This window comes from Netta rufina (genome assembly GCF_964035555.1).
Source record: "Netta rufina genome assembly, chromosome: 24".
Lineage (NCBI taxonomy): Eukaryota > Metazoa > Chordata > Aves > Anseriformes > Anatidae > Netta > Netta rufina.
The window spans coordinates 3,206,268-3,232,379 of NC_140148.1; the positions used below are offsets into that span (position 1 = coordinate 3,206,268).

Consider the following 26,112-nt stretch of genomic DNA (forward strand, 5'->3'; position numbering starts at 1 on the left):
CATAGCTATGTGTGTGCACATAGTGTGTGTGTGCATGGGTGTGGGTGTGTAAGGGGTGCGGGTGTGCATAGCTGTGTGTGTGTGCACATGGGGGGGGTGTGCATGGGTGTGGGTGTACCAGGGGTGTGGGTGTGATGAGTGTGTGTGTGTGCACATGGGGTGTGTTTGTGGGTGTGCAAGGGGAGTGGGTGTGTGCATGTGTGTGTGTGTGCACAGGTGTGTGTGCATGGGTGTGTGTGCACATGGTGTGTGAGTGCACATGTGTGGGTGTGCAAGGGGCGTGGGTGTGCACCAGTGTGTGTGTGCATAGCTCTGTGTGTGTGTGTGTGTGCACAAGGTGTGCGTGTGCACGTGTGTGTATGCATGGGGGTGTGTGCACACAGGGATTTGCACAGGGGGTTGTGCACAGCAATGTGCACAATGGGTGTGTGCACAGCTGGGGGTGTGTAGGTGCACAGGGGTGCGTGTGCACGGCTGTGTGTGTGCAACCATGCATGTGCAGGAGCATTTGCATTTGCTTCCGTGGGTGTGCACACGTGGCTGTGTGCAACAGCTGGGGTGCATGCAGCCATGTGCACATGCATGTGTGGGCTCACATGTGTGTGTGTGGGGGAGCACACACGTGTGTATGTGCATGTGTCCATGCATGCATGTGTGTGTGCACAAACATGCCAGCGTGCCTGTGCTTTTGGGCGAGTACCTGTGTGCACGTGAGTGTGTCTGTGTGTGTGAGTGTGTGTGCACACGTGCACGCTGCCCCTGCCACCAGGCCTGACAGCTGTGGATTTTCTCCATTTCCTCTTCCCTTTGCCCTGGGTAGCAGCAGGCCGCTCACCGCAGAGGCTGCTCGGGGGCCAGAGGTGACGAACGGCACCGCTGCCTCAGCCGGTAAACACCGCCGTAAATCCTGTAAATGTTTTTTTTTTTGCACTGAATTTTTTTTTTTTTCCAAAGCGATCGCTCGCCCGCCTCTGAAGCTGTTAGCAGGCACCGCGCTCAGACCCAGTGCTGTCCCCAGCCCCACGCTGCACCAAGGAGCCTGAACACACCCCAAAGCTCTCCCCAGCAGCATTTTGCACGCTTGGCCTCCATTTCCCCCACACCAGAGGGGTTTGGGAGGGGAAGGGGAAGCCCCTGTATGCACCACGGGGTACCCCAAACCCCAGCCCACCTTCCCATCCCCAATTCCCCGCTCCCAGCTTGCCTCCAAGTTCCCTGCAGATTTAACTGTTAGTGCTTACCTGGTCCTTCCTGCCCCTCTGCCCTATTTCTGGGGACCCCCCGGCCCCCAAACCTCATCCCCTCGGCCCCATAGCCAGCAGCAGCAGGGGGGACGCTCGGTGGTGATCCTGCTCACCCCAATACCCACCCTGGCCATGAAATGCACCTCACACGCCACCACCCCACGCATGCTCCTAAACCCACCCGGGGGTAAAAACCCCAGGTTTCCAAAACCCTCAGGAGGCTGGAGGGGGACTGTGGAGGGTCAGATCCTGCGGGATCCTCGAGGGTCGGATCCTGTAGGGTCCCCATGGGATGCTTTGCGTGGCCTTGTGCCAGGCACAGCGAGCCCACAGCCGTGAGCGAAGCCCACCCGCGCCTCGTGGCAGGGAGCTGGGGGGCGAGGGGCGATTTTGGCAGGAACCTTTGGTGGGCCGGGGGCTTCAGCATCGCCCTGCTGGCCTGGGGAGAGGGCTGGGGGAGGCCGGGGTGAGAGGTTGGCTTCACACAAAGGAGCCAGCGGCTCGAAGCCGGCACGAAGCTGGGAACCAATCACCGCGGCGGCCGAGCGATAAAAAGGGCTCGCGAGGCGGCCGTGGGAGCTTGCAGGAAACGCTCCCGCGCCCACAGCCCCGGCCTCTGCAGCGCAGAGAAAAGGCACGGCCAAAAGGCACGGCCGAAAGACAGACGGACGGCCGGACAGACGGCCGGACCCCGCTGGGGCCAAGCCCTCCCGCTCGGCACCTCCACCGCGGAGCCCAGGCGTATGGTGGGTGCCTCGCTGCGCCGGGAAGAACGGGGCCGCTGGGTGGGAGACAAAGCTTGGGTGGGCACCACGAAATTTGGGGGAGCATCAGGGGTCGCCCAGAGTGGGGCTGGCGGCTGGGGTGGGGAGGTGGGAAGAGGGGAAAATGGGGGGGGAGAGGGGAAATGTGAGGGGAGGGAGAGAGGCAGGCACCCAGGGAGAAAGGGATGGGGGGAACGGAGGGATGCGAAGATTGGGGAGCCCTAAAAGCAGTGTTGCTGGCCAGGGCCACCCAGCAGGTGGGGGTTTCCATCCCCCTATGCTCGCCCCCACCCCAGAGGTCGGCCCCCCAGGCAGGAGATGTGCCGGGAACTTTTGCTTTGGGAGGAGGCTCGGCCAGGGGGGGCACGGGAAGCAGATTTGGGGTGGGGGGAGCACAAGGGGGGCTCTGCTCCCCGAGGGCAGGCAGGGAGAAGGGGATGCTGCCAGAGCTCCAGGCACCTTTTGGGGGGGCGATGCTGCTGGGGAGGGGCAGGGGGTGAGCACCCCGGACCCCGTGTGGGCTGGGGGGGTGCAGGACCCGCACCCGGTGCTTTGTGGGGTGAGGGGGGGGCTTGGGGGCACCGGCACGGCTGCAGCAGGGTCTGGAGGCACAGCATTTCGGGGCTCACATCCCCGCGCTGGGCTGAGCTCCCTCTTTGTTGTGCGCTGCAGTGCGTGCTGGAGGGGGGCTGGACAGATCCATTTTATTAAGCCGATTGGAAGGAGCAGATATGGAAGGGAACCTGTTAGATCCCGAGCTCCTTATCCCCTTCGGCTGATGCCCGCTAATTCCCGGTGGTGTCTCCCAGCGCCCCATCCTGCCCGGCCCTGAACCTTTGCAGCGCCAGGTCTTTCATCACTTCCCCGGGGAGGCTGTTGCACGGCTGTGAGATTTAATTACAACACAAATACCCCGAGCTCTGACACAGCCCCGAACAGCCAGGGATCTCCCAGGGCTTCACAAAGGAGATCAGCTCTGTTTTCAGCCTGGGGGGGGGATGGAAAGGGAACAGAAAAAAAATAATGCAATGGTGTGCCCAGCATCACCCCAAAATGAGCAGCAGAGCTGGGAGCAACTCCAGGTCTCCCAGGTCACAGTCCTGCACCGTTAACCACCGGCTTTATCTCTGCAATCCCCTTGGGTCACTTGAGACCAGCCGAGCTACCTCGCAGGTCACATTTTTGATCAATTTTTCCCCCGGTTTCTGTCCATGGGGTGGGCAGCAGTTCTGGAAAAGCCGGCTAATTCGGCAGCCTGGATCATGCCTTGGAAGCTGGGCTTTGTCCACCGAAGACGTCGTGCGAGGGCTCTCCCAGGGAAGACATCTGGTGCCCCAGCTGAGCTGCCACGTATTTAAGGCCAGGAAGAGCTCGTCTGCGGCGTTATTAATGCAGATTAAAAAAATAATAATTGCAGGGTAACTGATCGAGTGTAGTCTGAAACTGCCCCCGTGCTAACGTCCTTCCTCAGTGGGAGCCCCGAGGGAACCAAATCCCCGTTAGGAAGCGAGGGTCTGCAGGGCCCCCCGTGGGCCAGCACAGCACAGGGTGCGAAGTGACAGGATGCATCTTCGCTGTCACCAGGCTCAAAACAAAGCTGCTGACGTTTTTTTGGTCAACACAAGTCCCACGAGACTTCTCGTTAGGGAAGGGAGTTTCACTTCTGGTTTCCTTTGGCGTGTCAGCTCCACGAGCCTACAGATACCCCCTTCAGGCCCAGCTGCGGTGGGGTTTTCCTCTCCTTTTTGCCCATCCCCAGCTTTCTAAGTGTTGCCCATGGTCAGGCAGCTGCCATGTTCCCCGAGGTGTCTGCCTTTCACTTTCCAGATAAGCCATTTCTATCTGCCGTCTGGGGGTGTTGCAGAGCTTACCTAGCTGCTAGCACAGCGCTGGGATGGAGGACATTAAAGCTAGGTGAAGGGATTATTGCAAACACTACTAAGCACAATTTAGGCGTATTTTTCACTCCTCTGGTGTGCCCATAACTCTCTCCACGTGGCCGGCTTAAGGGTTTTCAGACACAAGAGCCTGTACACGCCAGGCTCTATGGCAGCCTGAATCCTACCAGAGAGCACAGAGGTGAAGGCTGAACTGAGAACAGACGGGTCAGCTCAAAAATAAGGAGCTTTTTTGAAACTTGACATGCGAATGTCATTTCTGGTGGCTTGACTTTTTGGATGCAATCCGTATGTTGGGCAGCAAAGGCAGGAGCCTACAGCAGTGCTCACAGGGCTGGTGTGGAAGGCCCATGGGAAGAGGTTGTGCTGGGGTTTGGGTTTTGGGCGCAGAACTCCCCCCTGCTCTTGCTGCAGGTGGTGAAGCAGCACCAGCTCCCAGGCTGATGGGGCTCTCTGGGCTTTGTTCAAGGTATGGGCTAACCCACGTAGGAAGTGCAAGACCAAAGCCTGGTGTTTTACCAGTGATATTCCAAGGGAAGAGATCAGCCAACATAACACCTACAGGTTATGTTTGGGGGAAGGGGAACTTACAGGTAGTTACAAGTCCGCTGGTTGGAGTACAATAAAAATGATTTTCTAGGAGAGGTTTTGGAAGAGGAATTAAATGTTGGGAAGCAGAATAAAATGCAGCATGGTTTCAACACAGATCATGTCAAGTTATCTTGGTATCTTCCTTCGATGTGATAACCAGCTTCCAAAACAATGTGGCCTAACGAGTCCACATTTAAGGAAAGCCCTTGGTACACTGCCCCAGGGAAGAGACTTCAGGTAGAGCTAGGAAAGAGGATAAAGAAGTGGGGAAAGAGGACAAAGAAGATACAGCAAAATGGAAAGAGGACACTTGGATCCTGCTGCAAGGGGAGGTCTAGAGATTGAACATGTTAGCAGCCCCTTTAGTGCCCAGGTGAGATGGAGCAATGCTGGCAGGATGCAGGACATCTGCCTATGGTGAGAAAAAGCAGATCAGCAAATGGGACGGGGAGCCAGATTCCTAGAAATGGCTCAAGTGGAGCTGAGCCAAGCCAGGTGCTTGGCGAGCTGCAACAAGAAGCTGCTGTAGGCGGGGGGACCTCAGCAAGTGGAGGGCACTGAAGAAGAATGAGCATCTAGGATTACTGGCAGAGGTGAGAGAAGAAAACATAGGGCCAAGTGTTTTCTGTGGTGCCAGGGAAGTATTCATACCAAGAGACAAAGGTTTCCTCCAGTGTGGGGCATCCACCTGCCTGCGGTGAGCCACCAAAGGAGCTGGAGGACTGGAGAGCAGAGTAAAAGGGTTGGCTTCTCCTGGGGAAAGAGGAGGCCGACAGGCACAGCCTTTACAAAGACTTTGGAGAGGCAAACATTAGGGTGGGCAAACTGTGGGCATCATGCCAGTAAACAGATAAAGGCAGGAAACCAGAAGGTGAGGTTTCCAGGTGGAACATGACGAGGTTGTAGAAGGGATTATGGAAAAATGAGAAGGGGAGGAAGGGTGCACGGCCTGCCCTTTGCCTCTCGTGCCTCTTTGCACCAGGTTTATATGGCACTTGATCAGTACCATGCTGCAGAGCTTCCAGGCCTTTCTCCCTGTTAAGTGTTTTTGCCTAATGTCCAACCCGAACCTTCAAACCTGCAATTTTGGCCATTGCTGCTTGCTCAATCATTAATGAGAAAGGTTCGTCTCTGGAAAAGAGGCTCATCCCAACCTCCCAGTGGGCTTTCTGCTGCATTTGTCCACTCAATCTTGACTCCTAGCAAGAGAAGAGATCCCAGGGCGCAGAGACTCCCTTCAGACCTTAACCTTTCAGGGATGCCATAAAACATGGCCGTGGGCCAAGGAACGGGCTGCTCCGTGCTTCAGTTTCCACTCCTGGAAATCAGATGGATCCCAGCAGCATCCTCCTGCCTCAACCTCCTCCTCCGAGCTAGGCAGGGGCTGCCCCAGCCCGGATCCCCTCGCCCCGGTCCTTCCAAGGGCTGTGACCTCCTCTGGGAGGCAGAGCTGGGCAGGGATGAAGGTGGGAGAGCAGAAGGGGTGGGCAGGGGCTCCCCTTGGGCTCACTCCTCGCGTGTGCGGGTCCCCTCGTCGGTGCCCTGACAAAGGCAGCCCTGTTCGTCCCCACAAGTATTGTCAGCATCCCTCAGCACTTCGGCTGCAGATTTCCTGCCCACTGGCAGCCTTTCAGGAGGCAGCCCGGGTGCGGGACGTGGATGGAAAGGGGATTAGTGGGGAAGGCTGGTGGAAGGAAGTGTGGGGCCGTGGGGTGCAGGCAGGAGCAGCTCGGGGTGGTGGGGCTGCACCGGTGGCCCTGGTGGTCCTCCCCAGGGTGCTTTGTCCTGAGCCAAAGCATCCCAAAGCTGCTACTGGTGAGGTCAAGTGGTTGGCTTGAAGCCATGCAAGGAGCCAAGATCTGAAGTTGACAAATTCTTCCATGGCCAAGGTTGGAGTCAAGACCACCGGGCTCACTCTGCCATTCCCCCACAAATGCAGCTCGCTCTCTTTCCATGCTTGAGAGGCTGAAGCAACATCAGGCGTGCTGAGCCCCTGGTCAGTTGCTGGCCCATTTAATGCTGACTCTTCATGGTGTAGTTTGGCCATGATGCCCCATGGCTGCAGAAACAGGGCCTGGCTGTGCAGTGAGTTGGAGACCCCCAGGCTTGGGGCTGGCCTCATCCAGCTCCTTCCCTGCAGCCCTGCCACAAAGCCAGGCACTGAGCTGCTCAGGGGCTGGCCTGCGTGTGTAAGCTGTGCTGATCCTGCACACGATCATGGGGACATCGGTGGTGCTCAGTTTCATGGGGGAGAGGCTTGACAGCCTCTCTGAGGTGTTGAGCCCCTGCCCGTGCCTTGCCGTGCTGCCGGGAACCCTCAGCATCCCCCTGGGACCCGGGGAAGGAAGGGGCCCGGATCCCCCGTGCTGCGTTTGGTCTTTGGGAAAGCCTCTTGCCGTGGCCCAGCGATCCCAGCAGTAAACATTCACTTCACAGGGCCCTTAATGGGAACCATATGGCGGAGAGGGGCCTCTCGCCCTCTGCAGTCACGTTGCTTTCCTGTAGCGGAAAACCTTCGGCTTTCGGCAAGGCGTGCAGCCAGCAGCGGGCTGCTCCGCGCCGGGGGCCCCGTGGGACCGGGCTGGAGAGGCACCGAGGGCAGCCTGGGCGGCCCTGCTGGTTTAGGAGAAGGGTGGAAAAACCCCACGCCTGGCCTGGCTGCTCTGGGGGCAGGTTGTGGTCGGGGGGATGCCGCCATCCTCCAGTCAGTTGGGAATTTCCCAGAGGGGCCCCTCCAAACGCTTCTCTGTCCTTAACGCCTGACCCCGGGGGCTAGGCAGGAAGGTGAGCGGGGACAGGAGGGGCTGCAGGACAAACGCTGTGAGCAGGGAGCTTCTGGGCTGAGCGCTGCCTTCCTCAACCCAAAGAGCTCCTTGGTCAGTGCCAAAAGGCAGAGCTGCGGCGCTTCCCCGGCTGTTTTCACACGGCAGCAGGCACACGTCCCCTGCAGATGCCAGAAGAGCTCCAACCCCGAGGTCTTGAGCTAAAAAACAGCTTGTTGAGAGCACCAGGAAAGTCCCTGGCTGGCAGCTTGGGCGCTGAGCACATCGTGCTGGCTCCAGTGCCACCAAGAGCCAAACCCCTGTAAGATCCAGACCCCTGTGAGATCCAAACCTCTCTGTGCTCCCCACCCTGCAGCCACCAGCGCTGCCACCAGGCTGCTCCATCCCTGTGGGCAGAGGGCACAAGCCCAGGCTGGAGGCTCATAGGACGCAGGAAGAGCAGCACATGCAGGGTGAAGGTGCTCTCATCCCATCCTGAGCCGAAATTGCTGGCTGCATGATTAGGAGATGTCAGTACAGTGTTCTGCTCTTCCTGGGCTGGGTAGGTGGCGAATTGGCTTGGGGCACAGAGGTTTGGGGAAGTCAGAGCTAGCAGTTATGGCCAGCCTTCAGCACAGACCTGGTCGTGGCTTCCTTGCGTTGCCACAGATGCTGTCCTGTGGTCCTCAGAAAATCGGTGAGCCCCTCCAGCGTGCTGGGAGATTGCCCTGGCAATGTGAAGACGTCCCAACACCTATGTGGCAATGTGTCCTTAAGCAAAGCCTGTGCCATGGGGGTTCCTCTGCGTGTGTTTACTGCCTGGGGCTCAAATCCCCCCCCCCGTACAGCCCAGCACCTCCCTGAAAAAGCGATGACAGCAGCTGGGAGCCTCTGAGAATCCCTCCCGCGGTCTCCAACTCGTTGTGTTTCCCTTATCGCTTCAGCACACCCTTCCCCTGCAAGATTTCTACTCCTGCCCCACAGCAGGAAGGACGTTTAGCAACTTCTGCTCGTGTCTGTGGGGCTGATCGGGAGAGCGTGGGTATGGGGCTGCGAGCAGGGCGTGCGGGGAGGGATGGGGGCAGCGGGATGGAGAGCATGGTCTGGGGGGAGAGCATCAAAATGTGGGTCAGGTTAACTGCGACGGGGTGGAAAGGAACAGGGTTTGGGGTCTGGGGTCTGGGGGGAGGCTGCGTGTGGGAAAAGAGGCAAAGGGAGGAAAAAAAAGGAGGTGGAAGGAGCCAGGGAGTGTGTGTGTGGGGAGGAGAGAGGTGCAGAGGGGTGGAAAATGGAGAGGAGGGAACTGGGTAGGGGAGGAAGATGAGCTGTGAGAGGAAGGGGAAGGGAAGCTGGGGTGGAGGTGTGTTTGTAGGGGAGAGGGTGAAAGGCAGGTGAGAAGGGCAAGGGTCATGCATCTGCGCTCGAGGCACGTGGTGGGTGCAAACCAGCGGGGTTTGCTGGGTTCCTCAGGCTCCCCTTGGGGTCTGTGCGGTGCTTTAGGCACCGTGCACACCCCTGAGGTGTCAGAGGGAAGGTGCTGAGCCAGGACGTGGGGGGCAGAGAGGGGCTGTGGGCTCGGGCTGCACCCCCAGCCCTGTTTGTCCAGCCCAGGGTGTGCATGGGGCCACGGCAGCCGCCTGCGTGCACCACCACCCGCCCTGCTCGCGAGCAGGAAATAACAAGCGAACCGCAGAGGAGACGGGAAATGATTTAGGTAAAATCGAAGCCATGTTCTCAGCCGGAGCTCTGAAACGTTTGCAGCAGGGGCTGCCCAGCCCCTTGGCCTGCAAGGGTGAGCCCAGCTCCTCTGCTGCTGCTCAGGGCCCGGAGCAAAGCTGAACCCTGAAAGCAGGCATTAATTTTGGGTGCTCAGCTGGGCGCTGCTCATGCCTGAAGCCAGCTGCTGAGTGTTGGGACATTTTGGGGACCAAAGTGCCCTCCAAAACCCAAGGCACGTTTACAAACATCACCACAAGATCAGCAGGAGCAGGGAGTGCTGGCTTGCCAGCCCCCAGCACCTCCCTGTCCCTGCAGAGCCACCCCTTTCCCCCCTTTTGCACCCAGGACAACGTGGGGGGGCTGGGGATTAAGGCCACGGGTTCATTGTCTGCTGCTCTGCTCCTCCCTCTGCGCCTCGTGGTGCTCAGCTCTGCATGTGCAGAACAGGGCTCATCAACCCTGGCCTTTTTTGGGTGTTTTCAAGTTAAGGTGCAACGGGGAAACCCCCGCGAGGATGTCAGGGCCTTTTTATCTTGTACCAAAGGAACTGGTTTGCAATGCTGGTGGTTTTGTTTTGTTTTGTTTTGTTCCGTGCTGCATTAAAAGTGGTCAGAGACGCCTCGAACTCAGCCTCCTGGGCACTCGGCACATCACCTGGAGGCCGCAGCCTCTCAGGGAACCACGCTCAGCCTCAACCTCAGCGAGGCTTTTCTGGGTTACAATTAGACTAAAATCACCATATTTGTGATTTTAGCGTCGCCAATCCTCTGGTGGCTGCATCGGTGAAACCCTGGGCTCTAGTTCCACTGCCTGGGCAGGACAGCAGCTCTGCCTGGAAGCTGCATCCCTTATCCTCGCTGCCAACAGCTTGGCCGTTGCCTGGTAATTTCCTTCCATGCGCGGTTTGGAGGCTCTTTGCAGGAGCTGTCGCATTTCTGTGTCTCCCTCACCCATCCCAGCCCATATTTTTGCATAGGAAAGGGGACAGGAGGTACCGAGCTGTGCGTTAGGCTCAGCTCAGCGCCCAAGATCGCCTGCCAGCTCCCTAACCCCGCCGTGCCCCAGACCTGTACCTCCTGCCGGGGGTGCCCCAGGAATCCTGGACCCCAGAGGCTGCCCCGACCCCAGAGGCTGCCCCGACCCCACAGAGCAAGCTTTGAGCAGGCACCAGCTCCTGCAGAGACGAGCAGCTGCTGGGTTTGGGGTGATGAAACCGGCCTCATCCTGCTGACATTTCCTCTCCAGGTGTTGCAAGAGGCCACCTTGCACCACTCAGCCACCTCCCCAGGGACCGTCGGGCCACAAGCTTCAAGCTCAGGATCAAGCACACAGAGGAGGGCGAGGGACCATGTTCCAGGCCACGGAAGCCGCCAGCACCCCCCCGGCTCATGTACGTCGCCCCCCCCGTGGTTTGTATGCGAATTTCCAGACCAGCTGGGTTTGTTCTTGGGGTGGAAGGTTGGGCAGGGAAGCTGTGGGCATTTTAGAGCCACCAAAGGTGCAGTTGCTGCTACTGAGATGCGAGGACAAGGGGCAGGGATGTTCCAGCAGAAGGTGCTGTTCGCTGAGCACGGTGCTCAGCCAGCATCCCGGCGCCCAGCCCGTCCCTCACCCTGCTCCTGCCTGGAGCTGCCGGCTGTTTGTTTGTGTTTCCATGGCTTTCAGTGATCACAATGGAGAGCATGCGAGCTGCTTAGGGTCGGAGCGCTCGGAGATGGAAAAACATCAAAGCTGAAGCACAGCCCCTGCTGGGACAGGATACGGCCCTTCCCCGAGGGAGGATGGGTCAGATATGAAATAGCGATAGCTGGTGAGCCTGAGCCGAGCCAGGAGGCTGCCGAGAAGTGACGAGAGGCGGTGGGTTGCCTGTAGCCTTGGGAACGGATGTGATCCAGCTCCAAGGCAGCAGCGTTTGCCTTCACTCTGTTCAGCTGAGCCTAGAAAGAGCACCTCAGACCCTACCCTAACCTCCGGAGAGCACCGGGGGATGCTTTAGCAGGGCCGAGGGACGCAACTGGTTTTACGCAGCCCGAGTCTCCCCACCGCCCATGTTCCTCTGTTGATTTTGGCTTCCTCCTCCAGCCTTGTGCAAGCAGGAGGGAGAAAAAAATCACATCGCAGACCTCAGTCAGCGCGAGCAGCTGGGAAACGTCTGAAGAGGCAGCTTAGCGAAGTGAGAGCTTCCTGTGTGTCTCTGAGACAAACTGCTTCCAAAAATACAAAGGAGAAACGGGGGAAGGGCAAAGCAGGGGGAGGGGGGTGGGAGAGCACCCTGGGGGCAGAGAGCTGGGGCGCGTTGCCCAAGCAGGGCTACGGCAGTGACAAGGGGAAGGACGAGGAGGTGGCGGGGTGATGCTCCCAGGTCACTGCCCTGGGAACGAGGAGCACAGAGCAGCCCTGGCTGAAAAATGCACTAAAAAATGCTCCCTTTGTTCCCAACTGGAAGGAGAAAGGGGGCATTTTCATCAGTGCAAAGGGAGGCTAAAAAATAATAAAGGCTTGCAGGTGACTGAGTGAGGAGGAGGAGGAGGAGGAGGAGGAGGAGGGGGAGGTGATGAGCTGTTGCAGCTGCAGACCAGAGGGACTTCACGATGGGACCCCTGTGAATCTGCAGAGACCTCGCTTGGAGATGCTGGGGGCAGAGGTTGGGGCACCTCAGTGCCTGCTTCTGCCCCGCTGCTCCCCCCACAGCTGCAGGGGCTGAGCAATATCCCCCCCGCCAAGCAGCTGAAGGCAGCAGGGCTCATCTTTAGCCCTGCCTGTGCCCCGTTCCCCCTCCTGCCCCACACACGTGCAGTCTGTGGGGAGGTTTTGAAAGCTTTTCGGTCTCAGCCACAGCGCAGGCGTTTCCTGCGCAGCGCGGCAGTGCCTGGCAGGGGAGCTCAGACACAAAACATCCGGCGAGGGGCACCCAGCACAACACACCTCGTGAGGGCGAGGGGCACCCCGGGTGGGCACACAGCCAGCCTGGCACCCTCCCATTGAAGGAAAAAACCTGGCTGAGCCCGTTGTGCCTCCAGCACAAGAAGCATTAATTATCACTCTGCAGCCCTGTGGGGTAAATAGTTGTCGGGCAGAAGGGACACGAGCAGCATCTCACACCCAAACAGCGCTGTTGTTACCTAAGGGACTTACCAGGCAGCATGTGAGGCTTCCCAGTGTGGGTCAGAGAGGGGCTGTGCTATGGGGGCTGCTGCAGCCCCTCTGCAAAGCCCTTTCCCCCTCTCTGTCCTGAGGGATCTTGAAGCAGGGATGCTTCAGCTGCACTCCCTCTGCTTCACTGAGGGCTAATGCCAGCCCTGCTTGGCCTGAGACATGCATGGTAGGAAGCCAAGGACAGCGATCACCTGCAGATGGGGAGAGCTGCACGACCCCGGGGCTGTGCTCTGCAGTGCCGACAGCGTGACACCCCTGTGTCTGCACTCGTGTGCTGCCTCCTCTAAAAAAAAAGCAGCCGGTGTGTTTGCTACATCTTGGTCCCAGACGAAACAAAGCCATGGCACGTGCTAGACCCAAGCCTCAGTGAGCAGTGCTGGGTGGCAGAGCTGGCTGCTCTGTGCCCACAGCCCCAGGGAAATCCCACGGTCTCCTGGTGCGAGTTCCCTCTGCAATATATAAATAACTTTCCCTCTTTTTCTATTTTCCTTTCCTCCTCCTTGTCACTTCAGGAGAAGCAGCACAGTGCAAGCAGTCACTTGCACACCGGGGCCTGATTGAGGTCACGGCCTCTGGGCAAATGAGTTCAGAGACTCACCGGGTGCTGTGATGGCCAGGCTGAGGCTGCCAGCGTGCCCCAAGGTCCTGCTGCTCAGCTGCCCGTACAAATCCTCTGCTGCTCCTCCTTTAGCACAGCTCAGCACCGAGCCCCTTTAGTCTCTCAGGCTCTCATTTTGATTTCTCTGCTCCATCTCTCCTTAGGAGGCAAAGAACAACTCAGGAGGCAGCACGGTGCAGCGCTCCAAGGTACCTACAGCTTTATGGCACTCTACAGCTTCATGGTGAGGGGGAGAGGACGGAAACCTAAAGCTTGAGCACCAATCCAGCCCAGCATCAGTGGACTGGCACTGGGAGGGCGATGGGAGGCTGCTTCAGGCTTACTGGTGCTCCAGCAAATGGCAGCATGGATGATGGGGAAGGCGGCTGCATGGTGAGATGGGCACCAGACCTCCAAACCCCCTTCCTCACCCTCTTTCTCTTTGCTGTCCCCTTGCCCAGTCCTTCAGCCTGAAGGCGCAGGTGAAGGAGATGTGCACGGCCTGCCAGAAGACCGTCTACCCCATGGAGCGGCTGGTGGCGGATAAATTTGTCTTCCACAACGCCTGCTTCTGCTGCAAGCACTGCCATGCCAAGCTCAGGTGAGCCGTGCCGGGTATCTCCAAGCCAGGGCCAGGGAGGCTCTTCCAAAATGTGCACCCCCTGCCCACCGCAGCCCTCCCTCCTGTAGGGCAGGGGAAGGCCCTCGGTCTCCCAGTCACAGCATTAAGGGCTGTGGTCCCATCTGGTCCCAAGTCTCGGTTTAATCCCACCTGGTATGGAAGAAGAGTTTTTCCCTTCGAGAGCAGGGACAGAGCCCCATGGGGATTCCAGAGCTTCCTCCCTAGCTGACACAGGGCAAAGGCTGAGCTGCCCTGCAGGACCCCTCTTTGCAGCCCCTTAAAGCTGCTCACAGCAGCCCCAAGACCCCTGGAGTGAGCAGCTGGTCCTTTCTGCTAAGGGGCAGCATGTTCCCTCCTCCTTTTTCCCCTCTCTGAGCCTCCCAGCCCCCCGGCACCCCCAGCTGCCCCTTGCCCACCCAACCCCTTCTCCTTCCCCAGCCTGGGCAGCTACGCGGCGCTCCACGGGGAATTCTACTGCAAGCCCCACTTCCAGCAGCTCTTCAAGAGCAAAGGCAACTACGACGAGGGCTTCGGGCGCAAGCAGCACAAAGAGCTGTGGGTGCACAAGGAAGTGGAGAGCGGGACCAAGACGGCGTGAGTGGGACCCAGCCCAGCTTTCCCTAGATGGAGCCGAGCAGAGACGGCGCGGAACACTGCTGAGCCGGCAGCTAACTGAGCTGATGTAAAGCAAAGGGGACCCCAAGAGCCTGTGGGCGGTAAGGGAAGGGAGGCAGCCTGATTTTGAGGCCTCTGGAGGATGTCTAGAGGGGTCCTGCACACCCTAAGGACAGGGCAGAGGTGAGCGGGGTGTAGCCCCCAAACCTGAAGCCCTCTCTCCCTGATGAGATCAGACCAGAAGCACTTGCCCCCATGGGAATGCCCCGGCCCTGTTCACACATATCAGGCCTGCTACCATGGAAAAGGAGATCTGGGGGCTCTGAGAGCCAGCCCCAACCTAGCCTGTAAGTCAGAGCAGAGCTCCCTGCTCCTGCCACACCGATTCTGCCTTGTTGGGGCTCTGAATAAGGAGGGTCTTTGGTTTACATCAGCTCCGTTCAGCTGGGATTGTTCAGCCTTAAGGATGTTGCCCTGCGACTGTTTAACAGTGTCTGTCTTTTTTATATTTGCCTTTCTTTGGTACGTTCTGCGTTGGAGCCCGGCAGGGCCTCACGTGTGACACTGCGCCATGCGCTCTTTTATTTTTGTAATACAAGGTTTCCAAGCCTTCCCTGTCTTGTCCTGTGTTCCTAGGGACACGGGGAGGTGGGAGCAGCGGTCAGGTCTGGGCAGCTACCGTGGAAAGAGCTTCTGCCCATAAAGTCCCAAGAAATTATTCCTGGGTGTGGAAATCCTGAGCGATGTGAAGCCCTGAGCAGCATCAGCACCCTGCGCGCTACAAGCCCTGACCCGAAGCTGCAGTTGTAACCACGTCAGCTTCCACCTGGAGCCCAGACCACCCTCAAAGGCAACTCACTGCCATATCAATTAGATCTTTTTACCCTTTATACACTTCATGGCTTGCTTGCTTCCCCTCCCATACCAATAAACACCATGCCTTGCCTCTGCAGCCTGACGCGGGCTCGCTTCACGCTGCAGCTGGGGCAATGCGAGGCCTGGCCTGGCCCATCCCCATCTGCTGTGATGCCTGCACAGGGGAGTCCATACAAATTAATACAAATTAACGTGCCCAGCAAGGCCTGCCAGGCTGGAGACCTAGTGAAATGGGATTAAAGAAAGCAGGTGGGTCTGCTTTTAATTATTATTTACCTGCTGCCTCCACACACACAGATTTGCAAGGCTGGTTTGAAAGAGAAAGCAGTGAGGAACCTCCTGCCTTTAAGTACTGTGGGAGTTGGGCTGCTCAGAGCCCAACAGCAGCTCCTGCTGAGGTCCTGTCCACCACCAAATGCTGCTGGGAGAACCCAGAGCCAGCCAAGAAACCACCAAAGAGGGGAAGAGATGGGCATGGGCCATCCACGGGAAACCAACGGTGCCTCTTCAGATGTGTCTCAGCCCAGGTAACTGTGGTGCTCCTCCCGGGGGAGCTGGAGGCCTCAATACTTCACCCTTGGTCCTTTTGGGCTTGGGATACACCCTGATGGCCAGGCTCCTCCATGACTCTCCTTCACTGGTGAAGCAGGCTGCAGTTATAGAATCATTAAGGTTGGAAAAAAACTCCAAGATTATCTGGTACAACAGCCCCCTACCACCGGTATCACCCACTAAAACACGTCCCTAAGCACCACGTCCAACCTTTCCTTGAACACCCCCAGGGACGGTGACTCCACCACCTCCCTGGGCAACCTGTCCCAATGCCTGACTGCTCTTTCTGAGAAGAAATTTCTCCCAGTCTCATGCCTGACCACTCTTTCTGAGAAGAAATGTCTCCTCATTTCCAACCTGAACCTCCCCTGGTGCAATGTGAGGCCATTCCCTCAGTCCCAGCTGATCTCAGAGATGTGTGCTGGACAACCCCAGGAGCTCGGAGGAGTCATTTCTCCTCGTTAGTTCCAAGGTTTTGCAGGCAGGTCTGTGGGGTGGGCACTGCCTGGGGATTTCCAGTGCCAGCACAGCAAGGACTACACACAGAGAGCCTGGAGCCCGAGCCTCACAAAGTGCTTCCAACCACCACAACCACCCAGAGCTGCTGACTCCTCTTTACACCAAAAGCCGTGCAGCACACACCACGCTTACACCATAACAAAAGCCACATCCTGACCAACCCTGTAGGATTCACTGTAATACAAACAAAAGCACCAAGTGCCTGTGGAGGGGGCCCCGTGACCCCATCAGCTTCTGGTCCCTTCCTTCAGCAACCCTGGCTTAGAAAATGAAAGCAGGCTCCTCGATTTCGTTTCCTGTTTCGTGCTGGCTTCACTTCCCCATTCTCTCACATTGGCAGGCTGCTGCTCTTTTCCACACAGCAGGGAAATTATATACAAAGAATTTTAAACTATACTAAACGATTTTGGGGTAGGGGAGGGAGAAAAAAAACTTTCAAGTGTTAGGCTTTCAGTTAAAAGAGAAAAAAAAAAAAAAAAAAGAACATCAAATGAGAAGAACAATGTTCTGTTTTTCTCCCTCCCTTCACTCTAAAAACTGAAATTTGGGATTTTGGCTAAAGACAGTAGCAATCCCCATTTTTTTTACCATCTCACCTTCCTATACCCCTTTCTCACATGGGCACAGCAAAGTCTTGGCAATACAGCAGAAACGGAGGGAACAGATAAAAGACCACGAGGTGTGAGGTCTTTTGAATATAGATAAAAAAGATACAGTATCTCCTGTATCACTGCTTTCTGCACAGCCCCCTTTTCTCATCTGGAGAACACAAACCAACATCCTATGTATCACCAAACTGGGCTGCAGCAAGCTGACCCAGGCACAGTTGAGGGGACGGAAGGAAATCTGATTAATATCAAATCCACACACGGGTACAGCCGAAATCGACCCAGCTACTTTCACAGAACGGCTGCTGCACATTGAGCAGCTAAAGGCAAACTCCTGCCTCCCTGACGAACGTGCCCAGCTCTGTACACAGGGAAATCCTAGCGGTAATGCACATGGGAAGATGTTTTAAACAACGCTTTGTGCTCATCTGATCTGCCTGATAAGTCTGAAGGCGGGGGCAGTGCACGGATGACAATGCACACTTTACATTCCCAGGGAGTGCCAAGAAGCAGCAGTACAGAAACCCCGGCTTGAAATTTCTCATCAGAGAGGTTTTTATGAGACAAAGATTAAAGATTCACTTCTCACTGCGATGTCCTTGCTTCAGATCTCTGTCTTTAGGCACAAAAGCCATCTTTCCTCATCCCAGCTGCCACCAGCCTCCCCTGAGCAGCAGTCCAGCCCGATGATCTGCTGGTGCTGTGCGCCTGCAGTTTGTAGGATCCAGGGTGCTCAGACCCCACATAAATATAAGATTTAACAGCTTAAGTACCACAAAGAAGATAAAGACCACAGGTTCCCAGTGCCCATAGCTGCCAAACACCACGACAGATTTTTAGTTGGAGTGGCCAGAAGCCAGCCATCAACTTGGAGAAGCTGAGCGAGGGCGAAAGCACCCTGTGCTCCCCCTGGAGCGGCTCAGCAGCACCGCACAGCGGCACCCCATGCCTGCCTGGGACAAAGATGCTCCAGAGCCATAAGGAGCATCAGCTGGGTTCAGAAAGCAGCCAGCACTATTTGGTAAGTGAAGCAAGAGTTAGGGGGACGATGCTGCACACAGTCCTACTCGAGGAAGCTGCACAGGACCTGCACCCACTCGTGCTGAGATGAACTACCTGGAATTAATTTCAAGTCGTGTCCTTGTCCCTGTCGGGGCTGCTTTTTGTTGCTCCGGCACAGTGAAACTGGCACAGGAGCCTGAGAGGCAACGAGAGCTGCAGCCAAAGCACAACATGCTGTAGCTCTCTTGGGCTGCAAGGCAACAGAGAGCTCAAGAACAGCGCCTTTAATAGCAGCAAAAAGCTATTCCAGGCTGTATCGATGACTCCTGCAACACTCAAACCGGCTTCATCTGAAGCACAGACAATGGCAGACTGCCACCTGCATTTCCTTCCCCCCGCAGCACAGATCTGGTCTTTCCACTGACAGTACAAAACTGACAGGCACCCAAAAGCCTTGATTTGTACTGCACACACCAAAGCTTTCTTTTTGCTTTTCCATACAAGCTCAAGGCTTCCCTGTTAGCCAGCTTGCCTTTCAACTCAAGAAGGGACCTTTTACAGAGCCTAAGAATTCAAGCCAATAAATTCACGTAATAATAAAAAAAAAAAATAAATTTGTAGGGATAAAAAAAAAAATCAGTAAAAATCCTTTTTATATCTATACCATCCAGATGTCCAGTTTTGGATAAGACACAGAGCACTAGGCAGAGATCAACACCAGAAGAACAAGTGACATGACAGCTAACCGTGCCAGCATTTCCTGGATATAATGCAATACACCCACACCCAAGTGATATTAAATCCAGAAGACGTTGTTCCTAGTTGAGACTTTACTATCCTAACAGAAATAGCCGCAGCAGAGCAGTATAACCAATCTCTTCAGAGATTTAAAATTACATTTGCTTCAGAACTGTTTAGTGCTGGCTTTAAAGAGGAAACTTACCTTAAGTCACCTTCCCTCGAGCCACGCTGTACATGTAACACAAATTACCACAAAAACATAAAGGCAGTGGAGGTTTTTAGCTTTATTTCTTTTGTGCATTGATCAGTGTTTTGGGGCTGATTGTATCCACCTTCAACCCAAGCTTGGAGTCATTTTCCTCTCCCAGCTCTGGCTCCAACACCAGCCAAGGACAGGCACGGTGAAGATTCAGGTCAGGAGCAGATGCTGTATTTATGGAAATAAACTAGCTGCCTCTAGAGGGGGGAGTGGAGTCCAGGGGAAAACATGCCATCCTACAGGCCTGAGATGTGCATCTCCTGTTCATAAAGCAAATGTTAAAATGATAGAATATCCTGAGTTGGAAGGGACTCATAAGGACCATTGAGGTCTACCCAAAAATTCAGACCATATGACTAAGTGCACAGTCCAAACGCTTTTTAAACTCTAACAGGCTTGGTGCCGTGACTGTGTCCCTAGGGAGCCTGTTCCAGTGTGTGACAACCCTTGCGGTGAAGAACTTCTTCCTGATGTCCAGCCTGAACCTCCCCTGCCTCAGCTTAACACCATTCCTGCAGGTCCTATCACTGGTGTTTACAGAGAATAGGTCACCTGCCCCTCCACTCCCCCTTGTAGGAAGCTGTAGGCCGCCATGAGGTCCCCCCTCAGCCTCCTCTTCTCCAGGCTGAACAGGCCCAGTGCCCTCAGCCGCTCCTCATATGTCTTCCCCTCTAGGCCCTTCACCATCTTCATCACCCTCCTCTGGACACTCTCTGATAGTTTCACGTCCTTTTTGTACTGAGGTGCCCAGAACTGCACACAGTGCTTGAGGTGAGGCTGCACAGCACAAAGTAGAGTGGGAAAATGTTACCGCTCAACATACCGAGTGGGGAGGGGAACGAAGGCATTGTCTCTGGGAAGGGGCTCTTCCATTAACAGTGGTTTTCAGGGCCTGCAGGTTTCTAAATTTCTCCTTCAGTCCAGGTTCTAACACACACAGAGGGTGTCAGGAAGCAGCGGCAGATGGTTATTTCTAATTCCACATGACATCTTTATGTTGGGACAGCTTCAATTGTCTGGTTCTCAGCTGTTCTGGAAGAGCACACAAGTGCCACGCACGTACTTGTTTCATGTACCAGGGCTTTTATTGCATCAGCTTGTTAACCCATTTGTTCTTATCTGTTCATAATTTACATTAAGAAATACTGCAGTATTTAATTGGCATAGCAACTAGCTACAGCCTGGCCTGGGAAAAGGCTGTGGATACAGGGAAGGCTGTGGTTAGGGCCTGGGGAAATCAGCATCCCAGGGGACGCTGGTGGCATTCAAACCACTGTGCTCAAGTGGCAGCAACAATGAAGACCAGGAGACACATAAACAGAGAGAACAGTACCAGGAAAAAATGAGAATCTGAGCAAGTAGTGTAGACGAATTTTATAGGAGCACTATTTCCGTCCTTTCCTAAGATAGTATGCTGGAAAAAAAATAAAGCCTGAAAATAGTTGGAAATGTGGTCACCCAGTCCCTTGCCCTACTCCAGGACACCTAAGCTTACCCTGTCCCAAATCCCTAGCACACCAAATGCAAGGCTACCCAGATTCCCCCCCTTTTGCTAGGAGGCTTCAGTTCTGGCAGAGGACCTCGTGGAATCTCCCATTTGCCTGAAGCCCAGAGGCCACACTCCTCCAAATTTTTGCTGTCTAAAATGGCAACACATGCAAAGGCAGAACAATTCAGGAACTGTTTCCAGGTACATAGAATAAACACATTCCCAAGCAGGCTGAGCTTCGTCAGCTAGAACTGGAGTTACCCACTTAACCTTACCTCCTCAGGGGTACTCCCAAGTAAAACACACACAGCAGACACTGCCACACAAACCACCTCCTCAGTCTTGTTGTGAACTGCCCAGGTCCCTCTCCCACACATGATGACAATCTGCCCTTGTAGGCACCGATGATTTAGGGCCATTTACAGACCCAGGCCTGGACTGAAGAACTCACCACCACAGCACAATCCAAACATAAGCCTCAGCTTCTGCTCTCCATCAGAAGCATCTCCAAATGAAGAGCTAACGAACCATTTCACCTTGCAGGAGAGTAGCTGAAGACAGCTATTTTTACACTACAACAGGGGCAGTGGAAATACCTAGACAGAGCCGTTCTACCTCTTTGAAGAGAGGGAATGGATGAATGTGACCTTCATCAGAGGCAGCCTTGCAGATGACAGATACTTACCCGATCCAAGAAGCAATACTTCATAAATAGGACACTTCTCCATCTGTCACAAAATATAAATTCCTGAAAAGAAAGACTTCTTCCTTCAGTTAAGGTCCTTGGTTAGGAGGAAAACTTGTTACCTTATTTACTTATACAGAAGCATCATTTACATGGGAAGCAACAGACGCTACATTGCAAATAACCACCAAAAAGACTTTCATATAAATGATAATTTTATTGTAAATAAAACGATACATTGGCCTGGCTTTGCACTGCAAGCCCCCGGTCGGTATATATAGACTACTGGTTCAAGGTCTTCTGCACAATCCAGGTTAAAGCAATTTCTCCCTGCTCTGCATGGTTTGTGTCAGACGGGTGTTAACACACAACAATGTCCTTTTCGAACCTGCCTCCTAGGCATCTGCCTTTTCTAACTGGGGAATTCAGAGCTGTTTTGTGAGATTTGCTCCTGAACAAGGTTGGGGTTTAGAGGGCTGAAGCCCAAACACCATTAAACCACAGACAACACCAATCTTTCCTCTGAATATTAGACAGACTGAATACTCCCAGCTCCAAGGGCAGGTACCAAGGTGACAGCCACAGGCCTGTACATATTCAAATACATAAAACCTTTCCACCCAGCAGCTATGAACCTAATAACCAGTCACTGGGATCTCATTCAGCTGTCCCTGCACAGCTTTAAATGTGCCTCTGCCTACCAGTGAAAGCCTGTACAGCAGGGATAGAGTTACTGAGGTTTCACAAGTTATCCTGGCTCTCTTGGCACTTGGAAATAACGTGTGTCACCTGAGCAGGTACCAATTTCCCTTTGGGTTGATTTGTTTTGGTAATTAATGGCAAAGGAACCTCTTTGGAGCATCTTCAAGTTCTTTGGAATACAACTCCAAAAATGTGAAAAAATCCAAAGTGCTGCAACTTACAGCAATTAGAATAGGCAAAGACCAGATGTAGTGGAGAAGAAGCTGGTAACCTGGAATGCACAGAATCGTCACACCAAGACCAAAATGCCAATAGTTTGCTTCCTAACAAGCTCACGGATAGCCAAAGTCCCCATTCCCTCAAGCTCCTCTCTGATGGGAATCAGACATTTTCCTGCTCAGACTCACAACTATTTCAGGATAGTAACACTCCTATATTATTTTACACAGAATTTTCTCCACTTTTGCAGCACCTTCCATCAAGAATTGCGATACTAAATATTCACTGTATCTGCCTCCCAGGAAGGAAGAGCTGAAAACACAAAATGACATTTGAAACGGACACAACAGCTTTTTGTTAGCCTGGCACTCCCTCCTCTGCTCTCCCCTAAACAAGTTTATCCCCATTTTTTTTTTCCAATTCTGCCAGGATAAAGAGGCCAGATGTGATTCAATTTAGAGGTATAATTACATTTACGTCCACTTGAAACTTTTTTGATGTCGGGGCTGTATAAGGAGACCACAGTATAAATGCTGGCCCCGTGTTTATTCGCTATAGCTGTGGACTTAGGAATCGTGATCTTCCTTTTCCATAATCAAGAAAGCTGTGAGGAAACAAAGAACGCATTTTGGCTTGGCTCTACTTGTTATAAACCATCAGCAAATTCTCTGCAAAACCAGCTGCTTTTTTTTCCTTTTTAAATTCATAAAGGCGTCAAATTAATTTCCCATCCTCCCCCCTACCCCGTAACAGTCGAGTCGATATATATAAAAATCACCAAATATGATCTTTTACGATATAAATAAAAAAAAAAAAGTATGAGGCATCACCGTTTACATGATGTAAAAAGAGCTAAAAAAGAGCGATATAAACTACATTCATAAAAGTGCATCTCCAAACATACAAGTAATGCTTTGGCTTGTTCCTGTGCCGAACGGGTGGCATTGGGTCAGGTACTGGAATACAAGAAGTCCAAGCTGGCACCCCATGTTCTCTTGTCACTGTACAATTGCTATTGACTTCCCTTCCTACAGACTGGAATACAAGTGTATACAGAGTAGGCACATCTCAGCATAGGTGGTGGGAAGGCCCAGAAGCTCTGGCGGGGAAAGGACTGAGCCCATCAGCCCACGACGCTCTTTGCTCTGCTCTGGCACAGCCTTCCATGCCGCATATGAGGTAAAAGCCACAACAGATCCTGAGGATTTAGTTGCTTCGAAACATTAAAAGTGACACCATTTCCTCATGCCCTATTCTCCCAAGACACGATGCGTGGGACGGCAAGGAAAGACCACGGAAGGAGGTCTCGATTTGGTGAGGACAAGCCGAGGGTACAGAGAAACCTACACGGACAGCATCACTGCAGTCTAGGTCGCTGCTTTACGCCTGCGGGTTCAAGTGTGAAAAATAAAAGATTCCAATCTTTGGTACGTTCAGGTGCTAGTTGCAAGGCTTGAAGAGTGCTACCGGGCCCCACAGGAGTGCTGACCACCCTACTTCTGTCGAGACTACGGGAAGGATTTCACATCCCTCTGCAGCATACGCAGCCATTTACGCCACAGCAAAGTGGTGTAAAAGGCTCCCCCGAACAGAACAGTAGTGTTACGCCCTCACCTTCCTCTGGTGCAAGCGACAGTGAAGTGCAGGCCAAAAGTCAGGCCATGTGTCTGGACAATTTGGAGTCAAGATCCAGATTTTAAAGAGATCAATAGAAGTGCTCTCACTAGAATTAAATAAATTATAGAACAAGGGCTTTCATTTGAAAAAAAAAATAAATCCCCCTAAGTGCCTGCACCCTAAACAGTGCATCCTTGTAGTGGTGCAGGAGAGCCAAAAGGGAAACCAACACTAGCTTTCTTTCACTGATTACACATTGCTCTGAGTTCGGCACAGAAAAACCACGTCAGATTGTTAAAGCCTCTCAGGGCTTTTCTTCTTTTTAGTTCCCTCTTCTAATTTCACATATTATTTGTTGGGTGTTTAAGGAGCTTGGTTTCATTAAAACTTGCCTTATCCTGCTAAGAGCTTTCACTTAAAATGAACTCCTGTTAATTTTACTTCATTAGGAAAGTGATTTTCTTTTTTTTTTTTTTTTTTAAGGAGGGGTGGGGGAGGCATGTGGACCGATAATGTGGTTTCCAATACAAGAGCAGAACACCTCTGATGTTGCTCTAAAAAGCAATATTTGAGCTAGCAATGTGCTTTCTTCTCTTAGTTTCATTTCACACAGAAAACGTATTAATTAACCAAGAATCCCCAGCACTTAAAAACTGCTGCTCTTCTATGTGAAATAAGGACTGTGGGTGCCCCATCAGGAAATCTGCTATCAGAGATGTAGAACACTTCAAATGCAGAATGACTTGGATAGATCTTGCTGGTACCTGTCTGGGGATCTCTGCAACTCTCTCGTCTGGTTTCACAAATATGCTACCATTACAAGTGTTCTCCTTGTTTCACCGTTTACTTAATTTGTACAAAAACTTAAATAGGACCAAAATATTTTATAGAAACCTTAAATGAACACTTGCACACCTGTAAAACGAAACACTCGCTGAAGGGTTCACCTTGACTCTAGCTTACTGTGCACAAGTAAAACTAGTGTCCAGCAAATTCTCCCGGTGAAAAAACAGCAACCTATTTTCGTAATTTTCCATTGGGCCAGGCCATCAAAGAAACTCGTAAGCTTTTCCTGAAGTACATTCCTGGACACCAGGTAAACTATCTTTGGTTTAAGGGACGGTAAAAAGTTACCAGCCAAAAAGATAGGTACAACACAAAGCTGTTCTGCACATCTCCCTTCCACAAGGGATTTGTTTAGACCCAACAGTCTCAGGGAGATGAACCAGGGACACAGATTTGTTGGCTATGAGGACACAAGCTTACCAGCACTGCCTTAATGCTAGGACAGATCAAGCCTTGGAAATCAAGCTCCGGATTTTTCTAACGTCAGTGGGAGAGCCCTTGCCTTAGGCCCTAGAGTGATTGCATTCTGCTGAAACTTTTTTGATTATCCTGACATTTAGCTAGAAAGACCTCCCTCACCCCCACCCCCAAATCCATGGTTTCATTATAAAATAACACTATTCACATACTTCTGAATCAATATTTTCTGAACACCTTCAGATGCTGAATACTTAAGGAGAAAAATATATAATATAGTGAGCGCATGCTCAATGACACATGGCTTTTTGCTGGATTCATGTACTATAGATGCCTCTAAAGCCCCAGAAGTCTGGAAAGCAGTGACCCACACGAGGAGCCACTCGGAGAAAGCTGGTCTGGGTAGCCATTGCACGTTTCTGAACAGTGTAGCTCTTCCAGTTCCCACTTTGGTTCAGATTTCTTCTAGGTTCAACCGGCGAGACACTTCGTAGATTCCCATTCTTGGGCCTGCAGAAAACATGCAGCCAGCTACAGCTTCACATCAAGGTAACTAGGGCAAAAATGCAGCTCTGTTCGGACAGCTGTCGGTAGAACAAACATTAGTCCAGCAAACAAAGGTATCAGGCACGAGGGCAGACCCTAGGTTCCCTGGCATAAATTCCCCAAAGGACTAGGACAGCTGAGTTGGCATTTTGAAGATGCAGCACCACGACGGGCAGTTGCAACTAGACCAGGCGGGGCACCGAAAGCCCAGCAGGAGCTGCGAGCGAGGGAGGTAATTCAGTACTGGAGCTGTGCAAACTGGTGTCTGAGCAGCTCTTCAGCAGAGGGTCTGTGCCTGGCTTCCACAAAGATTTGCTTTAGAAAGTCCCGGCAATGTTCTGATATGTGGGAAGGGAGCTGGGGGTTGGTTGGCTGGGTGGCAATCTTGAAGATGGCTGCCATGGCTTCGTACTCTGCCCAGGGTGGTTTCTCCGTCAGCATTTCCACAACAGTACAAGCGAGGCTCCTGGAAAGGCAGACAGGAAAAAAAAAAAAAAAAAAAAAAAAGAAGTAAGAACCAACTGCCACAATAACGCTCAGTGTTCAGAGAGAACTTCCAAACAGGCTGCACCAAGGTACAGCTCTGCCCTGAAAATGCTATAAAATGGCTTTGTGCTCAGCAAACGCCATGTGTGCACAGATCCACGGCCAGATCTGCCAGCATCGCTGCTTTTACCGCTGGCAGCCTAGCAATAAAGTGCTGAGACAGGGAGCCTGGTTTCCTCTGGGTTCTTGCTGCTCTGAGAACTGCGAAGCGCCATCTGTCCGGCTCTCCTTCGCCCAAATTCTACTCTCAGGAAACATTTGTATTAACAACGGGGGACAAGAGGTGCACACAAAATGCCCCTGAAGCTGTTGTTGGACCTCAGTGGTATTTCAGGTGCTGCTGCTGCTATCTCAAACGCACTTGCTGGGTTGCAGGGCAGAAAACTGACTTTGAGCTAAGGTCCAGTGAATCACAGCTGGTTGACCCCACAAAGCCATTTTGGCAAAACCCCTTTTCATTGCTCTTCCTCAGAATACCCACATGAGAAAGCTCACATCTCCATAAGACACAAAGCATCT

At 53.4% G+C, this 26,112-nt stretch overlaps 2 protein-coding genes across 3 annotated transcripts in view; one reads left to right on the top strand and one right to left on the bottom strand.

The window, feature by feature from the left end:
• The first annotated feature begins 1,835 nt into the window (after nucleotides 1-1,835).
• On the top strand, nucleotides 1,836-14,581 carry LIMD2 (LIM domain containing 2). The gene is made up of 5 exons (XM_084301060.1): nucleotides 1,836-1,990; nucleotides 10,224-10,368; nucleotides 12,897-12,941; nucleotides 13,194-13,333; nucleotides 13,793-14,581. The coding sequence occupies exons 2-5, from the start codon at nucleotides 10,327-10,329 to the stop codon at nucleotides 13,950-13,952; spliced, it is 387 nt and encodes a 128-aa protein (XP_084157186.1). The 5' UTR covers nucleotides 1,836-1,990; nucleotides 10,224-10,326; the 3' UTR covers nucleotides 13,953-14,581.
• A 6,327-nt stretch (nucleotides 14,582-20,908) lies between these two features.
• MAP3K3 (mitogen-activated protein kinase kinase kinase 3) overlaps nucleotides 20,909-26,112 on the bottom strand; it is a 42,545-nt gene continuing 37,341 nt past the window's right edge. For both annotated transcript variants that reach the window (XM_084301373.1, XM_084301372.1), the window contains exon 17: nucleotides 20,909-25,513. In XM_084301373.1, the coding sequence (XP_084157499.1) occupies nucleotides 25,285-25,513 (229 nt within the window). In that variant the 3' untranslated portion in view covers nucleotides 20,909-25,284. The remainder of the gene's footprint in view (nucleotides 25,514-26,112) is intronic.

Excerpts from the sequence above, each read along its gene's own strand:
- LIMD2 (XM_084301060.1), top strand. The coding sequence starts at position 10,327 with ATGTTCCAGGCCACGGAAGCCGCCAGCACCCCCCCGGCTCAT. Across the intron at positions 10,369-12,896 it reads CCAGCACCCCCCCGGCTCAT|GAGGCAAAGAACAACTCAGG; the intron begins GTACGTCGCCCC and ends ATCTCTCCTTAG. Across the intron at positions 13,334-13,792 it reads CACTGCCATGCCAAGCTCAG|CCTGGGCAGCTACGCGGCGC; the intron begins GTGAGCCGTGCC and ends CTCCTTCCCCAG.